At 40.1% G+C, this 26,569-nt stretch overlaps 2 protein-coding genes across 3 annotated transcripts; one reads left to right on the top strand and one right to left on the bottom strand.

Moving 5' to 3' along the window:
- The first annotated feature begins 752 nt into the window (after positions 1-752).
- s1pr3b (sphingosine-1-phosphate receptor 3b) lies at positions 753-4,070 on the top strand. The gene is made up of 2 exons (XM_071896767.2): positions 753-910; positions 1,428-4,070. The coding sequence occupies exon 2, from the start codon at positions 1,499-1,501 to the stop codon at positions 2,651-2,653; it is 1,155 nt and encodes a 384-aa protein (XP_071752868.2). The 5' UTR covers positions 753-910; positions 1,428-1,498; the 3' UTR covers positions 2,654-4,070.
- Positions 4,071-6,804: 2,734 nt separating this feature from the next.
- shc3 (SHC (Src homology 2 domain containing) transforming protein 3) lies at positions 6,805-25,705 on the bottom strand. Of its 2 annotated transcripts, XM_078288271.1 has the most exons (13): positions 25,295-25,705; positions 25,076-25,243; positions 20,057-20,127; positions 17,206-17,269; positions 16,021-16,140; positions 14,940-14,993; positions 13,835-13,886; positions 13,605-13,734; positions 13,101-13,254; positions 12,822-12,915; positions 12,491-12,682; positions 7,202-7,527; positions 6,805-6,930 (listed from the first exon to the last, which is right to left on the bottom strand). In XM_078288271.1, exons 1-13 carry the CDS (start codon positions 25,703-25,705, stop codon positions 6,805-6,807), a joined length of 1,962 nt encoding a protein of 653 aa, XP_078144397.1. The 2 variants fall into 2 exon arrangements, with proteins under 2 accessions (XP_078144397.1, XP_071752870.1); XM_071896769.2 differs by having other exon boundaries at positions 25,076-25,705.
- Between the last annotated feature and the right edge of the window lie 864 nt (positions 25,706-26,569).

The following is a 26,569-nucleotide window of genomic DNA, read 5'->3' as shown; positions in this document are numbered from 1 at the left end:
AATGCCATACTCTCTCTCTCTCTCTCTCTCTCTCTCTCTCTCTCTCTCTCTCTCTCTCTCTCTCTCTCTCTCTCTCTCTCTCTCGGCCAGTGTCCAATAGGATCACCACAGTGAAAACCTGTAAAATCAGCTGATGCAGCACAGCTGGTAGGCAATAGGCTTTTTTACATTCAGAGCTATGTTTATGGCTTAATGATGTCTGCAGGGAAAAGGCTTTTTCGTACTCTCATATAAAACGTTTGATTGGATTTTGTTTCTTTCTTTCCATTCACACACTTAAGAACTTTACGTTGCTTAGAGACTGACAGGCTAGTGGATGATGTCTTTTAGGTAAATAAACCAAACTCAATTTCATGAGGAAGTATCTGACTCATATATAGCTACATGACGAATAGAGATATTTTCACTAATGGTTAGGTGCATGGCTAGACAGTTCGGATTTACATTTCTCATTTCCCCCAAAAAAAGAAAAGAAAAAGAAAACACATATCAAAATTAAACAATTGTAAAAGAAGAACATGCTTTTATGACTCTTGTCAGTATAGTAAATAACCAATTTGAGAGAGACAAAACAAATGTGGGAATGAAATGTACCATATCTTGAATCCATACCCGTTGACTTTGATATACTGCATGAATTGAATCTTCAAAGCGGAGGAGCCCTCCCAACTTTGCTCTCCCAGCACTAAGTTGAGGGAGGGGTGTGACTTCAAGCCAAACGTCGACAATGATACTCCGGAGAAAGCGATCATCAAAAGATGAATAGCCTCGTCTCTTCCAACGAGCGAGAGGGAATTAAAGTTTACCAACAATCCTGCTGACTGCGGAGAATCAACTACTCAGCGATGCAATGTTTGTCCTTCAGTATGCGTTTCGCTTTCAACTAATACTAAATTGCGAGCATCCCTCGGTAAGTTGCCTTGAGATTGCCATTTGGGAAAATTGTAAAGATAATGCTGGAGTCGACGTTGAATAATTATATTTTTAATCCAGAAACGCCTATATAATGTTAAGTGAAACCTGTAGGCCTATATGGTGGTTGTTTAAAATAAAAATTGTATTTCTTTTATGAATAGCCAAGATTAAAAAAAAAATGAATTTAAAAGTTGAAATATAGATAGAATACTAGAATACTACTATTCATTTTAGGGAATGATTACTCGTGGCTATTTGTAGCCTATGTAAATAAACAAATGGTTTCGTGGCAAACGTTTTACGGCAGCCCCTATTGTGATTCGTAGTTTAATCAGTTTTTACTAGACTTAATTAAGTTTTAAAATGGGAAATAACGAAATTCTTTATTTTAAATCCATGGCGACAAAAAACATAAAATTGTTATGTTTTAATGACAACATACCAAATTTTAAATAACTATCAAATGGCTACTTTATATAATAACATTCATGTTCATTTTGCACTGCTTTAAGACCGTGGAGCTGCTGACACGGGATTCCCTGCTCAACTCTGACATCCAGTGTCAGTCCCCGGTACTTTGAAGATGATCAACCCTCAGATATACCGCCACTACAACTACACAGGAAAGCTGGACCACCGGCCCAGCAGTGGCGCAAGCAATGGCCTCCTGGACACCAAAACCATTGTGTTCCTAATCATATGCAGCTTTATCGTCCTGGAGAACCTCACTGTGCTGATAGCCATATGGAAAAACCACAGGTTCCACAATCGCATGTACTTCTTCATTGGTAACTTGGCACTATGTGACCTGCTGGCTGGAGTGGCTTACCTGGTCAACCTGCTGCTGTCAGGAGAGAAAACCCTACAGCTGTCCCCTGCTTTCTGGTTCGTCAGAGAGGGGAGCATGTTTGTAGCACTTGGGGCGTCAATTTTTAGTCTCCTGGCTATTGCTATAGAGAGACACCTAACTATGATCAAAATGAGGCCTTATGATGCCAACAAGAATTACAGGGTGTTTCTGCTCATAGGGACCTGCTGGCTGATCGCTGTATCTCTTGGGGCTTTGCCTATCCTAGGCTGGAACTGCCTGGACAACCTCCCTGACTGCTCCACAGTCCTCCCCCTCTACACCAAGAAATACGTGGCTTTCTGTATCACCGTTTTCATGGCTTTGCTCTTAGCCATCGCAGTCCTTTATGCCCGCATCTACATCCTGGTTAAGTCCAGCAGCCGAAAAGTGAGCAAGCACAGAAACTCGGAGCATGCTATGTCCCTGCTGCGCACTGTCATCATCGTGGTTGGGGTCTTCATCGCCTGCTGGACTCCCATATTTGTCCTGCTCCTGGTGGATGTGGCATGCGAGCAGCGCAGGCGCTGCTCCATCCTCTACAAGGCTGACTGGTTCATTGCACTGGCTGTGCTCAACTCAGCCATGAACCCAGTCATTTACACTCTGGCGAGCCGTGAGATGAGACGGGCCTTCCTGGGTCTGGTGTGTGGCTGCTTCTACAAGGGGAAGGCTTCTGTCAGCGGCAGCGGGGTCAAGCGGTCTCTGGAGCCGAGCCGCAGCAGAAGCAAGTCCTGGAGTAGCCAGAACAACCCGAACCAGCAGAGCTGCAGGCAGACGGAGCTGGAGAAGGAGCAGGAGACGGACACGGTTCATGGAAAGGTCACAGTGGTGACAGGAGTGGGCAGAAGTGCTGCTGAGGCCAACCTCGAGAGTGACAGAAAGGAGTGAAAGAAGGAGCAAGCAATCTACTGTGGGAAGGTGAGGGCGGTCCTATATTATTTATCTTGATGGGCCTGCACAACGGTCCCAGTGGACAGAATCGGTGAGGAAAAGGAACATGATGAGTTGTGATCAAATTAGAATTGAGGATTTGGTGAATGGAATTGAGACTTCAGGCCTAGGCTGCAGGACAATGATTTTTACTTTGTATTTGATTATAACTGCATAATTGTTTTGCCTTAATGTGGAAGCCCATTACAATGTCTACACTTGGCATTAGACTGATTTATATATGTGGACAACATGTCAATCAACTCAGTATTATGTATTTGTCAACTACACTTCATAGTTTCTAATGAATGATGCTGTTGACCTAGACAGAATCTACACCTCTGTGGTTACAGATGTGCCCATCGAAGACAAATCACATGAAATGAACCGTTACTAAACCTGTGTTGATAACACTACCATTTTTATGGTACATGCATGATGATGTAATGACAAGAATGAGTCATTGTTAGCAATGATTAGTGTAATGAAAAACAATGAAATGCTATTTATTATTTTACGCAGTTTACTCTGTAATTTTGTATTTACTCAATAATACTACAGTATTGGTGTACAATTAATGAAAACTGCAGCATAAAATATGTATGTGATGCAAATGAGATGAAAACACATTTTGAACTGTCAAAACTACCACCTATACCACCTAATCACTATATTAATAGCATTATGCCGAAGATGAAAGAACTGCACAAAGAATTAGTGTTGGTCAGTGATGAAGTAGTAAATGGTGACAGTGCTCCATCTGCTGGTAAATAATAGTAATAATGTCCTCAGTGCTGGTCACATGACGCTCTTTAAGTTTGCAACATGCTGCATGTTCAGTGCAGAATTTCTCAAAGCTTCATCTTAGCACTAAATAGAAGTTGTTGTGTGTTTTGTTTTATGTGTTTATTTCACAAGCTGTAGTAGAAAACTTATGTATCCACTCTGCAAGCATGAAGCCAGCTGACCAAAAGAACAAGAAAACTCCTTAGAGGCATGTGAATGCAGCATGTGAAATTTTAATAGTTGCCAACTAGGTAAAGTCATATGATGCAACTTCTTTTACAGCTAAGATAGAGTAAAAGAAGCGTAAACATGTAAATGTAAAGATGATGCACCTGGATCACCTGATGTGGCCAGTTAATTGCATAATTTCCTGTTTCAAGTGCAGCCTTGCCTCACACCTTTGAGAAAATCGCTTACTATTTGGACGTTGCTGTACATGTCAAATAGCTGAATGTACCTTAAACAGCAAGAAATATATTATTGATCATTACATCACAGAAAACAAGAGATTCTACACATTCACGGTTTTATTGCCAACAGTCATACAGAATAATGATAAACCCATACAACCAAAAGATTAAATCTGTAAACATCGTTTGGACTTGTTTCTTTGTTTTTATTTATTTCCTTTTTTCTTTACCTGTTCCAAAATAGCGTGTTTTTGTGTGATTCCCTCTGAAGATTTATATTTAGAATTTGGAAATGATACATTTATAATATATAATAGAGAGAGGGAGAAAGAGAGAGAGAGAGAGAGAGAGAGAGAGAGAGAGAGAGAAAGAGAGAAAAAAACAGGAGTCTCAAGCAGCAACACGCAGCAGGGCAAAACACAACCTCTAGTGAACAGGCATGCCCCATTAAAGATCAGCTATTGCACTTTGAAGAGAGAGAAAGAGAAATAAAAACACCATTTGTACAAATAAAAGGCACATTTTCATCAACAGAAATCTGGAAAAGCCATGTTCTTATTTGTGTCCCCACGTTTGGTTGTATACTCATAATTTCTGTATGCCACACAGCTGATCATCATGTAATCAGAGAGATTCAAGTATGGAGTTGTTCCTACTAGGTACTCTTTGTTCAAAACTTTGCACATTTTGCAAAGGTGATTCTACAAATATGCTCTTCAGAAATAAGGATTGATCTCAACATAATTCAATGTATTAGCATATAGAGCTTTTTAAAATCAATTAGCGCATTATTCCTTCTCCCAAGATATTAGATTTAATGAAATCTTGTCACAAAGAATAGGATAAAGTAAAAGTCTATGGCGGATAACTGTCAAAAAACCCTCATTGATTCTTTGTGCCCTTTTCTTCTCACCTTCCTCTCATACCCTCTCCTCAAATGAATCCTGAGAAGCAAACTGGGACATGGGACACAAGGAATCAAGGGAATTATCAGATTTAAATACGAGTATATGGATCTGGTGGATATCAATGTTTTTGTAACATTCCCAATACTGCTCTTTGCTAAATAGTGTGGCCCTCTAAAAATGTGTTGTGAGATGCATGTACACTCCCTCTTGCAGCAAAATACAGGCACATTATATTACATTGCATCTGTCTTGTCAAACTCATTGAACACATGCTGATTTTGGTTCAATTGTCCTGGTCCAGTGCATATCAAACACAATGCCCCATTCATTTGGTATCCATCAGAGTACTAACAATATTAAGGATGAGAGCATTAAAAAAGTCAGTTGTCAGAATTGGTGTATACTATTTCTATTGTAACCCATTTCAAAATTTGAATCCCATTTCTACAAAAACAGTCTAATATAATCTAAATACAGTAAACTGTTCCAAGGAACATACTGTATGCTTACAGTGGATTGCAAACTGCAAATTAACACTGAGCTGTCAAGCAATAATGTTGGAAAAACTCACCCCCTACAATTTTATGTTCCCCTGTATTATAATACCTCAAGCAATATGTAGCCAAATAACATCCTTTACTGTTGATAGTTGCTAACATAAGAGAATTAAAGTGAGTGCAACTGCAGGGGTAAACGAGAATAAGCATTTCTGTGATGACATCTGCCAATTTCTGTGATGACATCCGGTGACAATAGTCTTGCCATAAGATATCCACACACTGAGAACAAAAATATATATATTTCTAATCAATACTTTTACATCATTAAGTGAAAGTGATCTAATATTGAACATTCCTTATTGAGGGTGCACTACGTGAACTTAAGAAGATTTATCTAATTCAGTCTCTTCAGTACATAGTGTAAATTACTTCTCAACACATTGGTGAATCGTCTTGGTACAACTGACACAGATGATCTAAAGTTCTGATTGTGCTATTCATTTGTGATCATTCATCAAATAATAAACTTTTAAAAGTTCACAATAAAGCCAGAAACGCTAATTAAGAATGTGAGAATATCCATTGCATGACTCAAGCCCCAAAAACTAATCATTGACTACACACCTAGTTAAAAGAAGAATCCAGAGAAAACCAATTCAGAAATAATTACCGTTTGAAAAGCATAAATATTTTACAGTGTGAGCATACACAAGCACCTCTTCCAAAAAAAGGGGTATCAAGGTCTACGAACAATGTCCACAAGAACAGTTGATTTTAAGTCATGCGACTGCAGTGACACAAGAGAATACTTCATTAAAAAAAACTTTATCTTTAAAGCCATTGACAGCACTATGAAGGATGTCTGTTTGCACCCCAACACTTTGTGACTACTGTAAAGCAAAACACATTCAATTCTATTCCCCAATAAAAGCAGATTTAATATAGTGACTGATCGAGTGAGCTGTCACGCTATTGGTGAGATTAAAGGACATTTTTCCTAAAATAGTTCAATATAAACAGCATTTGTTTTCCAAACAGTTTTGTTTCCTCAAACTCTTAGCCAACAGTACCTGTAGAAATGTGGTTGTGCTTGACAGACAAAACTAAAATTTCAGGTTTTTATTCTAAAATACTCTTGTTACCACCTCTTTGAGGTTTAATTTGCGCTTCATCTAAACTACAAGAACAGTTGTCTTTTTTTAATGTTTTAAAACACCAAATCAAGATATTATGTCCAAATGCACCTATATGTCTTCTCAAAAATATAGCATTTCAGTCATCACAACAAAATAATAACAGTTCTATAAATCATTTTTATCTTAAACAAATCTTGCGTCTTCCAGTGCCTCCAGCGAAGTAACCATGGGCCAATTTCCCAAAAACACTGTCAGCGCATGGAGCCTTTAAGCAACAACATATTCTCTTCTTGTTTCGTCTTCAAGTTTCAGGATGGTGGGAGAGACTGCTCAGAGTCTCCTATTTCCCATCAGGCATTGCAAGCGTCACTATTTCCTTCCAACTGGCTGTATGAGACACAGTTCACTCCCGGCTGACACGATTGGCAGACTGTTGTCACGGTGATGGCCAATAAGGTGGCTAATGCTGTCAAATATGTGATCTTTTGTCCGTACCTTTGAGAAGAGAAAGAGATGTTATTAGTCTCCTGTGGCCTAATAAGGAGTATAATTTCAGGAAAGGTGATTATTTCTTGCAAACGAAGAAATCTTTCAATCTTTCACTGACACATTCACAAACTTCTCCCTGTCTCATTTATACACTCTTTTCATTTCTCAACTACCATGACCCATCTCTCTGTCTCCTCTCCTTTCCCATCTCCCCTCCCTTCCCTCTAGCGTCCTCCATCCACCACACACTCTGCATGTCCTCTCATCCCTCTCTCACCGTGCCCTCGGGGTCCACCAGCAGCAGGTGTTTGGCCAGTCCGTTGTGCATGCCCGTTAGTACGTAGGACCCGGGGTTGGTAGTACTCTTACGAACCAGGAAGTCCCCGTCTTCTCTCAGCAGTTTTTCAGCGTCGCGGCGGCTCATTTTGCCATGGTACCACGTCTGGCCCTCCAGCTCCTCCTGCGCCCGGAAGGCCACCGAGCGCACCAGGAGAGGGCTGGAGTTGTCCACCGACGCTGCCTTGTGGAGACCAGCTGCCTGGGACTGGGCTTGCCCCTGGGACTGGGGATGGGACTGAGATTGGATGGCATCCTCGAAGGGCTCTGGTAGAGGTGAGGGTGGCACCAAAATTATGAATTAAGAGAGGAAGGTTACCCACAGTACTTTCCTGAAATTTCACTCCAGAGGAACTAAGAAACAGTGTATTTTGTTCAAAAATTGGTATGTCTTGACTTTCCAGTATTGCGTATTTTTGAAATACATTTATTTTACTAATTTCCAATTTTCTATAACAAAGACAATTGGGATTTAAGAGAAAACAAAGACTTACTAACAACTAAACAAAGATTTACTTTTTTAAATGTGCATTTTTTAAATGTATACTATAACTGAATTCTCCTCAGCTCTTTGGTCTCCAAACATGTGCCATCAAGAGCAATGTGTATGCACGTTTTCATTCCTACCAAACACCACAGCAGCAGATTTCACTAATTAGTTCCTCCTCTCTGGTTGAAGGTGTGCTAATCCGTGAAATCAACCGCTGTAGTGATTGGTTGGAATTAAAACCTGCACACAACTGGCTCTCGATGGCACATGGTTGGACACTTCTGCTTTAGCTTCAGGACAATGCCCTCACTCCTTTGTCTATCCTGATAATTACTATCACAATTTCAAGAAAAAGAGAACATTTTTGTAGTAAGTTTGTATAAGTTTTGTGTAGAAAGTTTGTAATAAGAGTAGTACGAGAGTTCTACTTAAAAATTTCAAGCGTTAGAACTTGTGAGAAGGTTGTCCCTCTATGCCCACTGGCTTTGAATGAGCATGTAACCTAGAACACAATCCCAAAGGAGTTTAGAGACGAGTTGAGAGAAACTTCGGTCATTTCAATGGTAAACTAACTCAAGAACTATGAAACAAAGATACTGTTGTTGTTTTGGAAAAAAGATATGACGAGAAATATGACGTCAAGAGTGAGGGTTAGGGTTAGACAAAACACAGATATATGACACCATCAGTGCATTGAAAGAACATCATATTCTGTTGATCTCACTTCTATTGAGCATATGCCTTATTCCTCACCCACTGAGGAGTCCTAGTCCTCCACTCCTCTCCCCACTAGTGACAATGTCTGTCCTCCTTTCCCTATTTCTGTTAAGCCCTGGCCAAACTGAGATCTGTGGGGCACGGGAGATTCATTCAAGTAACACTGCAACATCGTCAGTTAAGTTAGCTAGCTTTTCTAGCCAAAGTTATCAAAATCCTCTGTGGATAAAGACGAACAAGAGGGACATCAGAACAGAGAAACTTGACCATTCTCTAACAAAAATGGAAATACTGTGACAAGTCAGACACAATGCCTACAATAATATGATAGCTCCCGTAACAAGGCTGCAGGAAGGTGAGAAGCCAGAATCCAATCAAGAGTACGAATGAAAGCAAAGGTACCATCTGATTGACTGCAATGGTGTCGATATCCTAATCTGACTAAATTCATCAGAAGAACCTCAGGTGCAGAACTGTAGTGTTTGACAATGTGCATAATGTGCAATCATTGGGTTACGGATATGTGGTTGGCGGGACACTTAAGGACTGTGGGAGTGCCTTGCGCTACTGTGACTAGTATTTGGCACTCCCGGGAAATGTATACATTTACCAGATTTAGCTTGGGAAATGTTTACATTTACCAGATTTAGCTTGGGAAATGTTTACATTTGCTGTCCCACTGATAAATGTGCACAGTTACCATTTCCCCACATTTAACGTAACAAATACACCTTTATTAATTTAAAGACTAGACGTGAGGCCCCTGCAATTTTGTCAATGTCAAGGCAGCTGGAAAGTATCTTGAAACAAGAATCACCATTTCTACTTTGCTTCCACATTTGGATGTTCCCCTTCAAGTCATTATCGATAACAACAGTGCAAAAGATGTGCACTTACCTCATGTGTCTGTGGTTTCCCATAAGAATATTTGTGTTCATCATATGATGGATGATATGCGTCTAAATGAAGAGGGCACTTAACTCTATGCCAAGGCACAGAGGCCAGAATTGCAAACTAAGAGCCCTCTACAGACCTCTCCAAGAGTAGATATCAGGCCCCCCCTCCTCCTTTTCATCTGGGAAGCTAGATCCCTCCTCCCCTCATTCAGAGTTCCTCCACCCACTTTCCAGATACGTCAGGTCCCTGTGTAGGTTACTCTGCCGAGGACATGTTTGCATTTTTTAAATGCATTACAGTAGTCAAGATTATGAGTGTGCAACGACCCCATGGTTCAAGTTATGTTTCACCTTGACTAGCAAATTCCAGCAGTGCATGCCCTCTCAGGTCCCTCCTCCACCCCACTTCCACAGATGCCAGGTCACTATTTGTCAAATTCCTCCAACTTTCCAGAAATATCATTCCCTCACAGAGTTTCCAACTCACTTCACACCAGAACCAAAGTTGCCAAGTGCCTCCGCCCAACTTTCAGAGAGATCAGGGATTACATTCTCCTCCTTCTGCGACTTCCCCTGCCAGCTCCCTTTATGATTCCTATCTATCCTCTTTAGCCAGTCACTAGACCCCATTCAGAGAACACAGCTCCCTCAACCTAACCCTCCACTTGCCCTGTGTTGTTGCATCTAACTTCACTGAATCCTAGGCATGGAATCAACAATATTTCATCAAACCAGTGTTTCCCACCTTACCTCATATCCTACAGATGTCTCTTTTAACTCCTCACAATGAGACTCATGCAGAGGTTGTAGCAAAAGCAGTGTTGCCAGCTAAAGATGCAAGAAAGTTATACAACATCCTTAACTTCTCAGAAGTGAAGTAGTTGAGCCAGCTTCTCCAAAAGATCTTTGCAATGTTCTCTCTGGGTACATTACTAGATCATCAAGTTAGTAGGCTAGTACATTTAGGATCAGACGTTATTTGATTAAGTCCAATGCGGCCTCTGAACTGCTGAGCCAGCCTGAATCTCACAAACAGTGTCAGTTATCCCTTTGGTTCTAACAAAATCAAACTCAGTACTACAGTCAACTACAGTAAGTGCTCATTCGTAACCCTGATTACTTGGATCAAAATTCAACTCATAAATTCAAGTTTTGTCCTAATGTTAGATCTGTAGTGAATTTATTGCTTAATTTCTTCTGTCTTAATTTCCTTATGATGACAGAGAGATGTTTGACTTCGAGTGATTTTTACCCCTGAATGAAGCCGCTCTATTTGAGTTTCCTTGCTTTCATAAACCCAACCTAATTTAGTCTGAAGCTCATTAAAAATGGCTACACTTTTTACACATGTTGGGATATACAGTAAAGTTTCTTCAGAGAGTATTGACTTTTTCTTAATTTTGTTGTGTGCGAGCTTGATTTCAAATTTGATTAAATTAGGATTCTCTGTCACTGATCTACTGCACACACAATAACCCCAAAAAAGTGAAAAACTGAAATGTGAGTCAATAAGTATTCAGCCCATTTGCACTGACAATCCAAATTGAGTTAAGGAGCATCCAAATTCCTCAGAATGTCCTTGAAATGTCTCTTCAACTTGACTGGATTCCACTTGTGGCCAATTCAAATGCTTTTACATGACTTAAAAAGAAACACATATATAAGATCCCACAGATGAAAGTGCATGTCAGAGCAGAAACTCTACCATGAAGTCCAAGAAACTGTCCATAGAATTCATAAATCTGGGGAAGAGTTTAAAACAATTTCTCAAGTGATTAGTGTTCACAAGAGCGCAGTAGGCTCCATCATTATGAAATGGAAAAAAATAATGAACTACACAGAATCCTCCTAGAGCCGGTTGTCCGACCAAACTGAGCAACCGGGCAACAAGGGAAGAGACCAAGCACCCACGGGCCACTCTGACAGAACTACAGGGTTCATCGGCTGCAATGGGAGATCTTGCTGGAAGTCAGTCCAGCACTTGAGAAACTGAGATTTTTCAGAAAATCCCAAAATCCAGATTTGCCAAGCTGATACAGACATATCAAAGAAGACTTGATGCTGTAATTGCTGCCAAAGGTCCTTCTACAAATATTTGACTCAATAATTGACTTGGGGTTGAATATGTATTTAAATCAGATATTTCTGTATTTCATTTTCAATAAATTTGTTTATACTTTGTCATTGTGGGGTAGGTTGTGTATACGTTGTGTAAAAAAATTTGGATATAAACTGTTAAGGGGCTTAAATGCTTTCTGTAGGCACTGTTAAATAGTGAATTCACAAATATACATCGTACAGTATGCTACATGTATGTAAAAGTGGTTATTTTTGGTTTTTATCCTCATTCACTACTAGATTCAGGTATTGGTGCATGTGTGTGTGTGTGTGTGTGTGTGTGTGTGTGTGTGTGTGTGTGTGTGTGTGTGTGTGTGTGTGTACTAGCATGTGTTTGTATGTACAGTATAGTAGCTTAATGAAATATCACTGTTCATAGTTAAAGAACGTAATGTGGACAACGCTGTGACTTTTCCCTGAACACACTTAATGTAAGAACAGTTCACTTCAAAAGTATATAGAAGAACAGGGCTTATATGTAATTTGTGTAACAGATTCTTCATACATAGTTAACACATCCTTGTATAACTGATCTTTCATGTATAAAGGCAAACCTAAGGTCGAGGTAGGAAGGTGGAGAGAAAAAAACTGCACACTGATATTAACGCTGTCTTCCTATTGTCTTCATACTGACATGATGTTATTATACCACCAAACTGAAGCCACTGAGGAACAAAAGCCAGGCCACCTCTATAATTAACAACTCTGATTAGAAACTCATCTTATAATGTTAGTCGGCACAGATAAATTCTATCTATTCAGATACTTTCAAATACTTCAACAGGTGGGTGCTAGATTTTGTTTGCCTACAGTTCATGATACTAATGATGAATTGAATAAATCTGTGTTTGAAAATGTGTAAAAACTGTCATTGCAAACATTTCCAAAGCAAGCAATCAATCCACTGTATACTGTAATATCTCACTGTAAGGACTGGCTCAAGTCAACAGAGACTGAAAGTTAACTTCAGCGGGGTTAACACCGCCCCGCTGAGCCAACCAAGACTTACTCATGTCAAACAGGTCCTTCTGTGGACTGTCTTTGGCTGCGCCTGCCATGCCCTTGGTCACATTCTCCGCCTCTGCCTGGAGCGCTGCAAGCACCTGGGCATCAATCTGTTGGGTGTTCACATATGTGGGCATCTCCCCTGTTTTTGGTGCCTGACTTTTACCCTCGGGCAGACTGTATATATCGAAGGATCCTAGAAATTTGGAGAAACAATCAGTCAGACTGCTGAATAGATTAAATTCCACATGCTGCAAAATCAAGCATACCTCATGTATTTATGTAGTGGACTGCATAAGCCAACAAAAAAAACGGATGTGACAGGAGCTTCCTACCCTGTTGTAAGAATATGGGCTTTCTCTCATCTCCCCAGCTCTCTCCACAGTGCCGCCCTTGGTAATATGTCTGATCTACTGAGCCTGGGCCAATCTGGTGACACGCAGACACATAATGGATTTTTAGCACAACTATACAAGAAATGCACACCATGTGTTAATACATTTAAGAGAAAATCATCAACATTATTCAAAGTACCAAAAAAGCAAAAGCCCTTGTGAACAGAAGTTATTTTGTTCAGGTTCCTGAGATTACAATCCAGGTAAATTGCGTTGTACCTGGCCTCCATCTGGTGCTGCGTTCTGATTGGTCAGCCTGGTGTCAATGAAGCCTCCAGGGGGTGGCATCTTGCCGGGGATGTTGTTATAGTAAGGGTGTTCTGCAGACTCCTCCTCTTCCTCTGTCCATGGAAACTCCTCCATGTTTAATACCCTGGGGAAACAACACATGACCATGACTGCACAGCACTCAGACAGACCGAACATTGGATCCCCATCACAGCAGTGGAAACCCCCCTGTCACCTGGGAAAGGAGCAGCATCCATCTTGACTGGCGGGCCCACTGACAAGTTAAACTAAGATCTCACAAGCAGTGACTGACACACTGATACCATGATGAATCAGCATGGATTTTACAGATTATTTGTCCACATTGCTATGATAAATATCCGTCTTTACCTAAGCATACTGTTTGATGCAGTGTATGTGTGTTTGGGTTAGTGATACTGCCTGTGTGTGTGTGTGTGTGTGTGTGTGTGTGAGTGTGTATCATCATCCCCTCACCTGTCATGTGTGGAGGAGAGCTTGCTTGAGGGACACTGCAGATACTGCTGGAAGCGTAGGTCGAAGGCCTGGCCGATGGTACTGATGACGTCCTGGGCCAGACCGTCCGAACACTCCAGGATGTGACAAGCTGACAGGGGGAACAGCAGCAAATGGCACATGACTTCTAAAAAGCACGTTGCATGTGGGACAGGTACAAACTGTAAAGCAATAAAGGAGTAAACACCTACCTCTTCTGTTTACTGGGTCCTTTGCTACGTAGGCAACATAATCTGTTGTGTCCTACAAGAAGGCACATTATAAAACTGTTAATGAAATAACTTCCCATTGACATATTAAAATCCCATTCATCTAAAATAAAGTTACGGTACCTACCATTAAAATAACTTCTTTCCTGTTAAAGTAATAATTATTACATTGTTGGGTTTTATTACATTAACAGGAAGGTTGAAATTTTTAGTTTTCAAAAATGGAACAACTGAACTGATAATGTAACAACAGTCAAAATTCAATTCACAACTGTCATCCATTCACAGATTTAGTTATTAACGTTGATGCTACATTTAAAGAGGGATGAATATGTATGGAATAGGTCTTTGGTCATCTTTGTAAATGGCTTACATGACAGTCAGAGTGCTTTTTAATTTAGTAATTTGTATAATTTTTTTTGCAGTCTGGGACCTAATAGAGAGATACGGATACGGCCCACAGGCCACATGGCTATTGAAAAAAGGGGTATGTTTTATTAACTTTTTGGGTTTGACTGTTGAAGTTTGCACTGGCCCGGTGGTGGGTATTCGAGATACCGCAGCGCTCCCTGCAAACTAGAGGTACGTAAAGCTCTACAGTGAAGTAACAAACTAAATTTTGAATACAATCACTCGTCATGATGGCAAAAACTAGGGAAAATAAGGCCCAGGTTCAAAATAACTGGGACTATCCTTTAAAAGGAAAAAGTGCTAAATCACAATGTAAGTTACAATATTTACGAACATCACCAATGGGTTCTTCCATACATGTTCATCCCTTTTCAAATGAATCTGTGAATGGACGACAGTTGTGTATTGAATTTTGATTGTATTGAATTATCATAGCAGTTCATCACTATTTCATTTTTGAAACTGAAAATGTCAACGAATGAAACAGAAATGAAATAAATGAATCAATGAAATAAAATCCAAAGATGTAATAGTTATAAAGTTAAACTTTTTTTTCCTGCATTGATGCAAAATGTAACACACCTTTGTCTATATACTATGTAGTAGTATAGGTTTTAAATGAAATAGCGAAACAGACCATTGAATTACACACTGAAGAGGCCAATGAGTTACTTACAGGGTCTCCACCTGATGCAAAGGAGATGGACTGCATATGATGGTTGGCTATGATCTGTCAGGAGGTGAAATAACACACCAACGCATATCAATTAACTAATGCTTCCTCATACACACAGATATACATATACATACATACATACATGTGTGTAAATAAATATATGTCCACATTTGGCCAATTCCTTCGGTTTTACTCGGTAATCAGCTAAACATAGAGGGCTTTCAGGTGAGGTAAAACACCCTCTGGCAGCCATATTGGAGGTCCACAGCTCTTGGGCAACAGTGGCTGTCAATAGCTGATTGTGTTTTTAAACATGCAATTTGTCATCTCAACAGAACTGAATAGACCTGGTTCATTTCTGTACTGATTTTGTAGTACTGATCATTTTGCCAGTGATACATCTGATCAGTTTTCTGTTTAGATGACAGCTTGTTAGCCAGCAAATTATATGTGCTTACCTTGTTGTAAACGCATCGATTTGCGCTCTAGCTAACATGTCTAGTAGACACTAGCCTGTTAACATCATCATCGGTTGCTTTACTAATTTAGCCTGCTGGCTAGTTAGCAAGCTAACATATTGAAACTAGCTGCTTGTTTAGGTTAACTGATCTGACTCTTCTCAAGCTGCAACCTTTTACAGTCTATGGCTGCAACCAGAAGGACAAGGGGGGTAATGATTTCCTTTATCACAGTTACTTAAATTTGGAAACATATCTAGCTTATCAGACCATTCACTTTTACTTATAACATTACTGAATTGACCTACACTCACACCACCACAATCTTTTTTCAGGTATCTCTCTTTTTCTAGCCCGGTTGTTACATATTTAGCAATTAACTGTGCACGGATAATTCTCCATGATGGCGCCATATGTGGTTGCTGGGAGGTTTGTGAGGCAATTGCAAAGCCTCTATTAGGCTACTTTGCTACTGCTTTTATAATTTTTTATCATTTTTATTATTAATCTTATTATATTTCTTTATATTTCTTTAGTATTATTGTTATAATAGCACTATTATAATATTACTACAACAGTAGCTGACAGGATTCCATAATAATCTATGGAGGCTGCAGACTGACCTGTTTGGAGTCGGGGGTCATCAGGTTGAGGCTACTGGTGGAGATGTTTAGGTTGATGGACATGCCAGCAAACTGCAGGTTGCTCTTCCCCAGGATACTGGACAGAGCTTTGGAAGGTGGCTGGCAGGAGCAAGAGGAGGACATGGGAAGGAAAAAATAAAACCACATGCAGTAAATGATCACATTGGGTATTATCTCTCTTTAGGAGTGTTGTTCATTGATGTAGTGGTTCACCACTACAGAATGAAAACAGTGGAAACACTGTTCAATATTTGTATTGATCATAGTTGGCGACACACATAATTTCATTTAATAATAGGGGATTGTGAAGTGTTGGATACTGTAGTGGATAATGATTTTGATGAAGAGAGGAGGCAAAGAGGCCAGACAAAATTAGCCGAATCCATTCAGAATTCTTAGTATCAAGCTGACATCATCACAGTGCATTTGTCATGCAGCCAAAATAACATTATCTTATATCTTACATCTATTCTGAGACAGAAGCTAGTCAGCACTGATTTTGTATTATATACTCTTCCCTGACATTTGAACAAGCAGTGGAGAGCAGAGCAATGCTTCATTTCACACCCCACATTAAGACACAGTCTCCTCACACACTGCGGGTGTACATCATGTACATACACGCACACACAGACACTCGCACAAACACACACGCGTGCACACATGTACACACGCATACACACGCACACACACTAGCTCAGCCTCCTGATCACAGATATTGTGCACTACATGAGTCACTAAGCACTGCGCGCAGTGTGCAATGCATCGTGGGCTGGAGCTACGCCCACGCACATACAGTCCCATACCTCTCCCTCTCTCTCCTCTCTCCCTCTCTTCAGCTTCTCTCTTCTGCAAGTACGTTCTCTCTCTCTCATCGTTCCTTCATCTCTCTCTCTCTCTCTCTCTCACTCTCTTTCCCTCCCTCTTTAGATGAGGATATGATTAGAGAGAGAAAACATACTTATAGAAGCAATGCTATGTATATGTAGTATGTGTAAGGGTAAATGAATCTCTAATGCTATCCCTCTCTTGTTATCTTTTTTTCCCTGTCTACTGTACCTTTCAATAACATTCATTTTCTCAGCTTTCTCAGTGAGGATATCATTTCTCCGACCCTCTCTCCATCCATCCATCCCTCCCTCCCTCTCTCTACATCCGATGTACCTTTCTCTTCCGCAGTGCTCCTTTGGTCCCTGGAACAGCCTCACACACCAGGCTGATGGCTTCCCTAGAGGGAGGGAGAGAGGGAGATGAAGGCAAGATGGTGACTCCAGTGGGCCATAGGAAACCACAGAATAGCCACATAGCAACAGTTATGTCGCAATTAAGCTAGATTGATTCCCTGGCTATTTATGCTTGAACTCTACAGGTTGTTTCAATGAGAATGAAATCTCCTCGGCCAAAAGAGACCTGTTTCAAGATGGTGTTCAATACATACACAATGTAGAGTGTTTCATATGGTGTTATAGGGAATATTACAAGTGCATTGTACCACTTGAAACCATGCAGCTGTATCTGGTATACTACACATCACAAAGCAAAATATATAAAACTGTCTTTAAGATGTGAAGTGATAGAACCACTTTATGTGCACAGCAGCCTATACACTGTGATGTTTATGTAGAGGAGAACAATATGTGGATAAAATACCGACTAAAGATAGAGCTTCTTTGATGCAGACAAAAGTCAAATTCCTCCTCTGAGACAAAGTGAATATTGGTTTCATGACAGACAGAAATGTTAATTTCTGTATCCTTTCTAGGTGGATAAATCATGCACAACAGTAGGTTCTTTTAGGAAGGGAGAATCTAATAATAGCAATGGCATGAGACAAAGCTCTCTCTCTCTCTCTCTCTCTCTCTCTCTCTCTCTCTCTCACTCTCTCTCTCTCTCTCCCTCTCTTCATTAGAGAGAGAGAGTGCACTAACACTGTGTGGCCTTGCAGGCCTAGCACTAATGTTAACACTGGACTGGCTCCAGGAAGTCAAGCAGAAAAGTGGACATGACACAAACCGATTCACTGTTGGCCTTTGCCTCACTGCACAGCGGTCGTCAATAATCTCAAAGATATTCATAGACTCGCAGAAAATCTCCATGCAAACAAATGGCATACAGTGAAATAACATTTCTTGTTCTTATTCTTTTGGCATGAGTTTGGAAATACGTCTACAGGACCAGAGGGCCACAAAGGTTGCTTTTGTAAAATAAAATCTTGAAGAGTTGGGGGATGTTGCAGAAGTGGCCGGTCTCAACATTCACTAGTGCAAATCTAATGCTTGTAAAAATGTGAATTAGTAAGCTAATCACCTGGTTTTATTTTCTAAAATTTGGCGGTAATATATAGATTTGATTCTATTTGGGGTTTTACGATTCACTGTCTCAATTAAACAATCTAGTGTTTTAAATTCGGGTGTAGACCATAATTTACTGGTTTTGACTGGTAGGCTTCCATAAAGGGCCAAGCCAGCTGACTCTTGAGTTAATACATTACTTCTGATAGGCAGACCGGACTACAGATTTGATGCTAGTGTTATATTACTTTTGATGGATGGAGCGGACTACAGTCTCTTGGGACTCACATATCCGAAATGCCATCAACGTCGCAAGTTACAGTAGAATGGCCATGAGAAAAATAAAATATTCATTAAATTGGGTTCAGGCTGCCCTCAAGAAACAAACAAACATTTTGGATATTTATATAAATAACAATAGTTTGTTGTATGATAGAATAGAGCATATATCCAATGAGTTGTTTATGATAACAAAAGAATATTAGGGCAAATAATTACCATGATCCATTTTAGGAGTTTAGTTGATATTTAAATTTGCTTAAAAGAACTTAAACAAGCATTCAATTGGTGAACAGGTGTAATCTTATTTTTTATGTTCTCAATTTTCCTGGAGAAGAAAATAACACATTTTTTCAGAGGAGTGTTCACCATTGCTAATCACTGGAGCATTAACAACTTGATAAATGGAAATGAATAGATTTGTGATGTTATGGTATCACTGAGCAATACGATTTAAAAAATATTGATCTCTTGCAACTTTAACTTCAATATTTTGTAATGAATCCCTTCAAATGTAAATGAAAAACATTAAGTTTACTACTCTTCCATTCTCATTCAGATTTCCATGCCCTCTCTTAATAGCACAGGTAAGCTCTTTTAACCAAGAACATTTTTTTGAAAGTTTCTTTTCTTTTAGATTCAAGAGGAGAAACTTCATCTAGTGCAGCCAGCAAATGGCGTTGGAATTTTCCAGAGATATCCTGGTGTACTTTCTGTATTAGAATCTGAACATAGTCCAATAAAAAACATATTCAAATTTGGAGTCTCTCACAGACTGATGAATCATTTCATTTTAGATTGTTTAGAGTAAGTAAAAGATCAAGTGTATGACTTGGTTTATGAGTAGGTACAAAATCAAGTATATGACTGGCTTTTTGATTGTTGCATAAGATTAAAACTTTCAATTACAGCACAGTAGATTAAAAAAGTATTGACCCAATTTATCATTTAATATGTTCCTGTTTTTTTCAGTAAAGGTCTTGAACTTACAAAAAACTTGAATTGTAGGCTACTTCGTCACTAATCATTTTGCATGTTTGAATCACATTTTTGATACTTATTTATGAACAAAACACTTGAAAATATCCCATAAAAAATCCAGCAAGACCTGGTCTCAGTTTACCTTTTTTTTTTTTTTTTTTTTACCATTTTGGCTTCATCAGGCTAACGTGTTTCATAAAAAATGGTACTGAGACCAGATCTTGCTGTTTTGGGGATTTTTGGAATGCAGCTATGAGCTATCCCATGTTGTTCTTGGCTTTCCTAATGTTTCAATTATCAGAGCAGCAGCCATAAGGGCTACAAGAGGAACTGCACCTGCTGTACATTTCCTACACATGTATGTAGGTATAACACAAATCCTAGTAAATGAGTATCAATATTCTGTCTGCTGTTGAGAAAATCTAGCCAATCCTGAACAGTTTGGAACCTGAATGTGGACTTACCTTGTTATTTGTGATCTGGTGGTGAAATCCAGGGATCTCATTGAGCGAAGGACCTCTATGCAGCCCAGGTACTAGCAAACAGAAAATTAAAACACGTGTGAAATTCATATTCAATGAGAGGCCGACATATATTTATATTATTTATATTTCTTCCATTACTTGCATGGTGTCATTTGGAGAAAGACACACTTAATTTGATCTTCTGCTCTGTCTATGTACTTTATCAATCCAAATTCAACAAATCCAAAAGTAATTGCGGGCCTTCAATGTATAGCAAATCAATAACAATATCAAACCAATGTTTAGACACAAGATACAAAAGTAAATTATAAATATTCCCCTGACAGGTCACACTTTATTGGGATACCGATAGTCCAATGTTGATACTCAACTTACTATCAAGTGACTATAATGTGTCTCTAAAAAGTCTAATGAGATTCAAGTGATACTCATAATTGTGTGAAAAGTAGTCTACAGATATTCAATGTCTGGGCTAGAGGTAATCTTACAGTTGGGGTTAATGTTAGAAATAGAGTCAAGTTAGGGTTGGGTTTAGGGTTAAAAATGGGGTCAGGGTTAGGATTGGGTTTAGGGTTACATAGTCTGTGGAGATGCAGCAAAATAGGCAAGTGACACTTCGTTGAACATCTACTTTTTGTCACCTGATAGTCGAGTATCACCATTGGACTATCCAAATAAAGTGTTACCCCCTGACATACTGTATTATCACGACAAAAGCAAAAAAAGCATTATTTCCCCTTAAAATCAGCCATGTGATGAGAAATAGTTTAGGATTGTGTTCCGCATCTACAATCAAATCCTCTTATAACTCTCTTTCCATTGCTTTGTCTGCTCTGCAACACTCTTGGGCTCCACAATAGAGAACAAACACTTGGAAGTGGATCTCAATCAGCCTACGTCAGAGAAAACAAAGGGCCAAGTCACGGGAAACACAGCCTTTGGCAGATAAAACATGGAATGTTAATACAGATATTTTGAGAATATTGGGTTTTTTGGTTGTTTTTTTTTCATCATTCAGTAGCCTGGCTATTACCTGCTAGGGAAATCAGTCACTGGTTGGCTCATCATTATCATATAGTATCACACTGTCTTTGAGTGGGACCCTGCTACAGAGTGTAGACCTAGGTCTGTAAATGTCTTGTTTAATATTCAGTTTGCAGGATACATACTGACAACAAATTCATTTTAGAGGTATACGTCCAAGGATGTTAATATTCCATAGGTGTATAAAAAAAAATAGAGATGTGTCAGAATAATGAATTGATGACTTCAGTTATTCTATTTTCATTTTACCTTCATCTGCTCATCCACTTGTAAAAAGAAAAAGTTGCAAGCAGCCGTTAGCAGATGTGCTTCAACAAAATTGTCTGTGTAGATTCATTTCAGTCATCCAGGTAGTAAGATGTCCAAAACATTAAATGTCTGCGCTTGTTCCCCTCTCATTTGGAGATATGGTATAATGGCATCCTACCCCTAAATCTAGCTCTTACATTAACAACCAGTAGAGTTATAATATACCACATGCTCGCACAAAGTTGATGGAAAGTTAGAAACAAATCAAAGTCAATGCCTGTACACCAGAAAATGATTTTGAAATTGCACCAGTGCAGTTTCTTTTTAACAGGACACAGTGTGTTAGTGTGCCACATGATCTACTGAGGTGACTGTAGTCCTCCTATCCCATAAAGTCATCTTCAGTACCATCCACCTACTCACATTACAGCACCTCTTCTGATTAATATTGCACAGACTGGGAACATTTTGTGCTGACGAGTTCCTATCATTATCAGAATCAGACTTGTAATGTGCCTGTAAACAAAAAAAGACACAGCCAACTTTTTCTATTTCCACTTAATTTCAGAAAAGATTGACACTAAAAAATACTAAGTTATTATAATCATAACTGTCATATTATGAGGTCCTTTCTGTCCAATAGAAGTTTGCTGTACTGCAAGCACCAGCAAATAAATACTGTATTGTCCACATGATGTTCAAGGAATTTTTCCAGTAATCTATGATTAGAACAATCAATTTGAAGTTCTGCACAATTCACCATGGCAAAAAAAAATCTCAAATAGTGCCGAAATCGATAGAGGCCTACTCTGAGCACAACACAGAGACATTTTTCTCTCATGTCGTATAATATACAAAAACACGATTCACACATTAAACACTGAAACCCATTTCTACCCTTTAGTCATAGCAAGCAAGTTTAAAGGTCTCATATTCTCCACTTTCCAGTGTTTTATTTTATGTCTTGAGGTCCATTCAAAGCTGTTTGTGTGGTGTCATGTACCAAAAACACTCTCAATCCATTTTTACACGTTCATTTTCCAACATCTCTCAGAGCCTTGCCAAGAACAGGCTGTTTCTGTCGCTGTGCCTTTAAGGCTCATTAATATTCTGATTGGCTAACCGTTTCAAGAGTGAAACGTGAGACACCACAGCACCGGCAGAACAGGCAGGGACAGGTAGGGAAAACTCTCCGGTAATAAACAATGACACTCACACAATAACGCTCAACCGCTTTGAAAAAAACACTTTGTTAGCCTATTATTTCTTACAAAAATGATAATGAGCGAACCTTTGTGACGCCACAAAGTTACGGAAGTCCAAACGGCTCGTTTAGAGGCTCAGTTTTCTAATATGGATTGTGTGGATTTAGTTGGCGACCGTACGTTTTGATACTTTCACGATGTTTAGATAGCACATCCAACTCCTTTATAATCAAAGAGGCAAGGGGAATCCTGTTTTACACAATAAGGGACCTTTAAAGCCGGACATACTTATGAACATCAGTGTTTATAAATGCTTCCAGCAAATAAAACACCTTCTGAGTGATCCCATTTATAGCTAGTAACATGCATACATAGAGTGACTTGACCTTCTAAAACATGAAGTCACATATCATTCTGGCTACAGGTTTTGTCTACTGGGGTTCAGGCCTAGGGCCCGCCCATCTAAACCTCCAGTCCCAATTTAAAATTTGGTCTTCAATTTGTTCAGTTAAAACAGCAGGAAGTTAAACACATCCCAACACTCAGTTCATTGTTGTGCCTTTGTATGGGTGATGACCATAAAGTGTACCTTGTAGGCTGTGGCAAGTTTTGTTACTGTATATAATCATTATATACAGTTCAGAGTCTATACAGGATGTGTTAGATCAAGAGGATAGGCCGACTGATCGATAAGTAGGGTAAATCAATGCACTGTGGTGAGAATAAAATGTGTTTTAATAGATGATGAACAACTTGGAAAATGTGGATGATGAACAGCCATGGCTTTCAACTATTACACTATATAGCATTATACTGAGAGGAAGGATGATTACTGTACTGAAATACAGTAAGTAACTTGTTAAAGAGAATGAATGACTTAAATTTTTACAAACCGTTGTTCCTGCCTTTCTAAATGCAACACTCATACAGATATATTTCACAGAATATACAGGTTCAACTAAATATTTTCACGAACATAAAAGAACTAAAACAAATGAATGTCATAAATAAATGCCCCTAAAAATACAGTAGCCTTCTACTGTTGATCTAGCCTAAATGATAATAGTGCAATACTGACAACACTTCTTTCTATCTAATATGCCAGAGACAAAAATAAAGTCATAAAGTAACAATAATACAAAAGCTAGTGTGTGTGCAGACTTTTGCACAAGCACCACAGCTACCATGGACTAAAGAGTGAGTGTAAACAGTGTCACTGTCAATCAATGTCCCTTTAGAGTAATGGTGCGTGATGTGTAAGGGGTGAGCGCATGACACTAATTAAAAGTGCTGTGAGCAGAATTGCACATTGAACTCAATACATATAGTCAGTACTCAAACCACGGGGCGACGGGGGGGTGGGGGAGCACAGACCAGACCCATTTCCCAGTCTCAGAGTGTGGATGCTTTCAACAGCATTGACTGGACGAATAAACACTCTTGGCCTCTGTGCAGTTAATGGAAAGTCACGCTAGTCACAGATAGTGTAGGCTTTGTTGAGGCAAGTTGTCGTAGGTGTCGTACGATGGTGATCATAGTGTGTTGCTTGCTTTAGTATACAGCACATTTCTCCCTACAAAACGGACAATGCTAAAATATTGCTCGGCATTCTGATTCAAATCAAACATAAATTCTGTGACGTGTTTTTTAATAATGTAATGCGTTAAAAAAGAAACCCTGATATTTTGTATACCTTCACGTAAATGTACAAATGTACTTTTACTGTTTCAGTGAAAATGGTTTATTCCATTTTTTCATTCACTTCACACCTTGTAGAGCCTAGGCCTAGCATCACTCCTCATGCTAGTGACTCATTGTCGGTGTGATGACATTCTCAGCTCTAGTAGTCGTGTGCCAGCTTGTGCTCCTTAAAATGATGTATGATGGCTTCTGACTGAACACACCAACATTAGCACAGTGATGAGGTGTCGTAAGTGATGAGATAAACATGCACTGCATGTCTGTTTCCCATTCCACCATTTCAGTATCAGAAAGCACAACAGCCATGAAGCTCATAGATACACAATGTACAGAAATAAGACATCGCCATGGTTACAAAAGCATAAAGCTGTGGCATCTCATACACATGATAAGTCAGAAATACCGTACAAATTGAAATGTTTACAACATGGTCAAAATGACAGCATCTACTGCATGCTTGATTGCTGTGTTTTGTTTTGCCATCAAAGGCTTTTCCTCTATTTTCCCCCAGCGCTGACCTTCTCTGTTTCCTGAATTATTCAATGTCTATTTTCTGGTCCCTGCTCTTTCACTCAGCCTCCTGCCGTAGCCTACCTACCTACACCCACACAAGGGCATGTTGTGATGTGCTATTGAAACTACATTGTCTCTCCTTTTTCTCCCCTGCAGCTAGCTCAGCTCGAGTCATTGAAGGAAAAGAGAGAATGGAGAAAGACTGGGGCAGAGTACGATAAATGAAAGGGATGAGAAGAGGAAAAAAGACAGGAGGAGAAAAGAGAGGGACAGAGAGACCACCAACCTTTACAATGTATGTCACTCCTGGACCAGAGATCTTCTCGCTTGAGTGTAGCCATCCTCTGGAGGGTTTGTTCACCAGTCCCCCACCTCCGCCTGGGTTCCAGTCCTCTCCACTGGGCTGGAGCTCCTCCAGCCTGCTCTTCTTGTTCATGCTGCTGGCCGGCTCCAGCTGGGAGCAGGGGGTTGCGAGGGAGGCTGAGCTGCACAGAGAGCTGCCCACACCGGAGGCTGCTGCCGCTGTCGCGCTGGGGCTAGGGCCACTGGAGCCGCCTGAGCCCGATCCCCCACCCCCCTGCAGCTTAGACACAGCCAGGTCCTTGACAGCTGAGGGCAGACCCTTGATGCCCAGCAAGCTGCCTGAGTTGCTGAATTTCAGGCTGGACACCTTGTTGATGAGGGTGCAGAGGGTGGTGCCTCCATCTTCCAGGTGGTCAGAGCCGTGGCCGGTGGTGGTGCTGGAAGCAATGGTGGTGGAGGAGGGCTGGACCTCGGTCGGGGGCGTGTAAGACGTCTCGGCGGCAGACTGGGGGGTGGCCGAGACCTTGGGGTTCATGGACAGGCCGTGGAGAAGCTCATCGACGGATGTTACTGACTCATTCCTGAAGCGGTTGTATTTGGTACGGTGAAGCATACCCTTCTCTCTCTTGCTCTCTCCTCCTCTCCACCGACCGACACACAGCCTGCCTCTTTCACAAGTGTGCTGGCAGACGTGGCTGAGCCGTGCTGATTACCCTCTCCTGTAACATAGCAGCAGCAGTACAGGCAGCAAACGCCTTTTAGCAATCACAGGCCACCTGACTGTAATTTTCTCTATTGAGGTTACAGTGGTGGTTGTGTTGAGCTGCTGCCACTGCTGTCGCCAAAGTCCAAGCTGCCTTTAGTAAAATCCAAAGCTGCAATCCAATCCGTCAGAGAGAAATACACAGACACAATCCATGGAAACACAACATGGAAGCAGAGGAGGCAGAAGACGGAGAGAAAAAGGTCTCTAAAAAGCTGCCAGTGTTGTGGTGGGGCTTGTTTGGTTTCCAGCGGTAAAGATGGTGATGAAGATGATAATGATATCTAGCCTCAGATAGACAAAGTAAGAGAACAGAGGAGGCTCTATGTTGGCGATGATCGTTGATACTGCAAGGGAAGAGCAAATACTCTCTACTGACTGCTGCCTGCCTGCCTGCCGGCTCGGAGCTAAAGCATGACTCACTGATCTGAGAAAACCTTCTCAACAAAAGGCTTGCTGAACACTGCAAATCACTTCCTGTTGGAGGGAGAAAAAATCCTCCCACTTACAGCACAGTAGAACCAATCAATTTTCAAATTTCCCAGTCTGATATTTCTTCAACATTGTAGGAATGCTTCTTAGTTATTCTTGCTCTCTTATTTGGTTGTAATGAGAAAAGGAAACAAAGGATGAGAAGTAGCTTGATGATCTAACTTAGTAATTAAAAAAATAATAATAATAATTAGCTTGCGTTCATGTTCATACTCTTATTGT

The sequence above is a fragment of the Centroberyx gerrardi genome, chromosome 2, assembly GCF_048128805.1.
Source record: "Centroberyx gerrardi isolate f3 chromosome 2, fCenGer3.hap1.cur.20231027, whole genome shotgun sequence".
Taxonomy (NCBI): domain Eukaryota; kingdom Metazoa; phylum Chordata; class Actinopteri; order Beryciformes; family Berycidae; genus Centroberyx; species Centroberyx gerrardi.
This window is presented reverse-complemented; position numbering and strand designations above follow the sequence as displayed.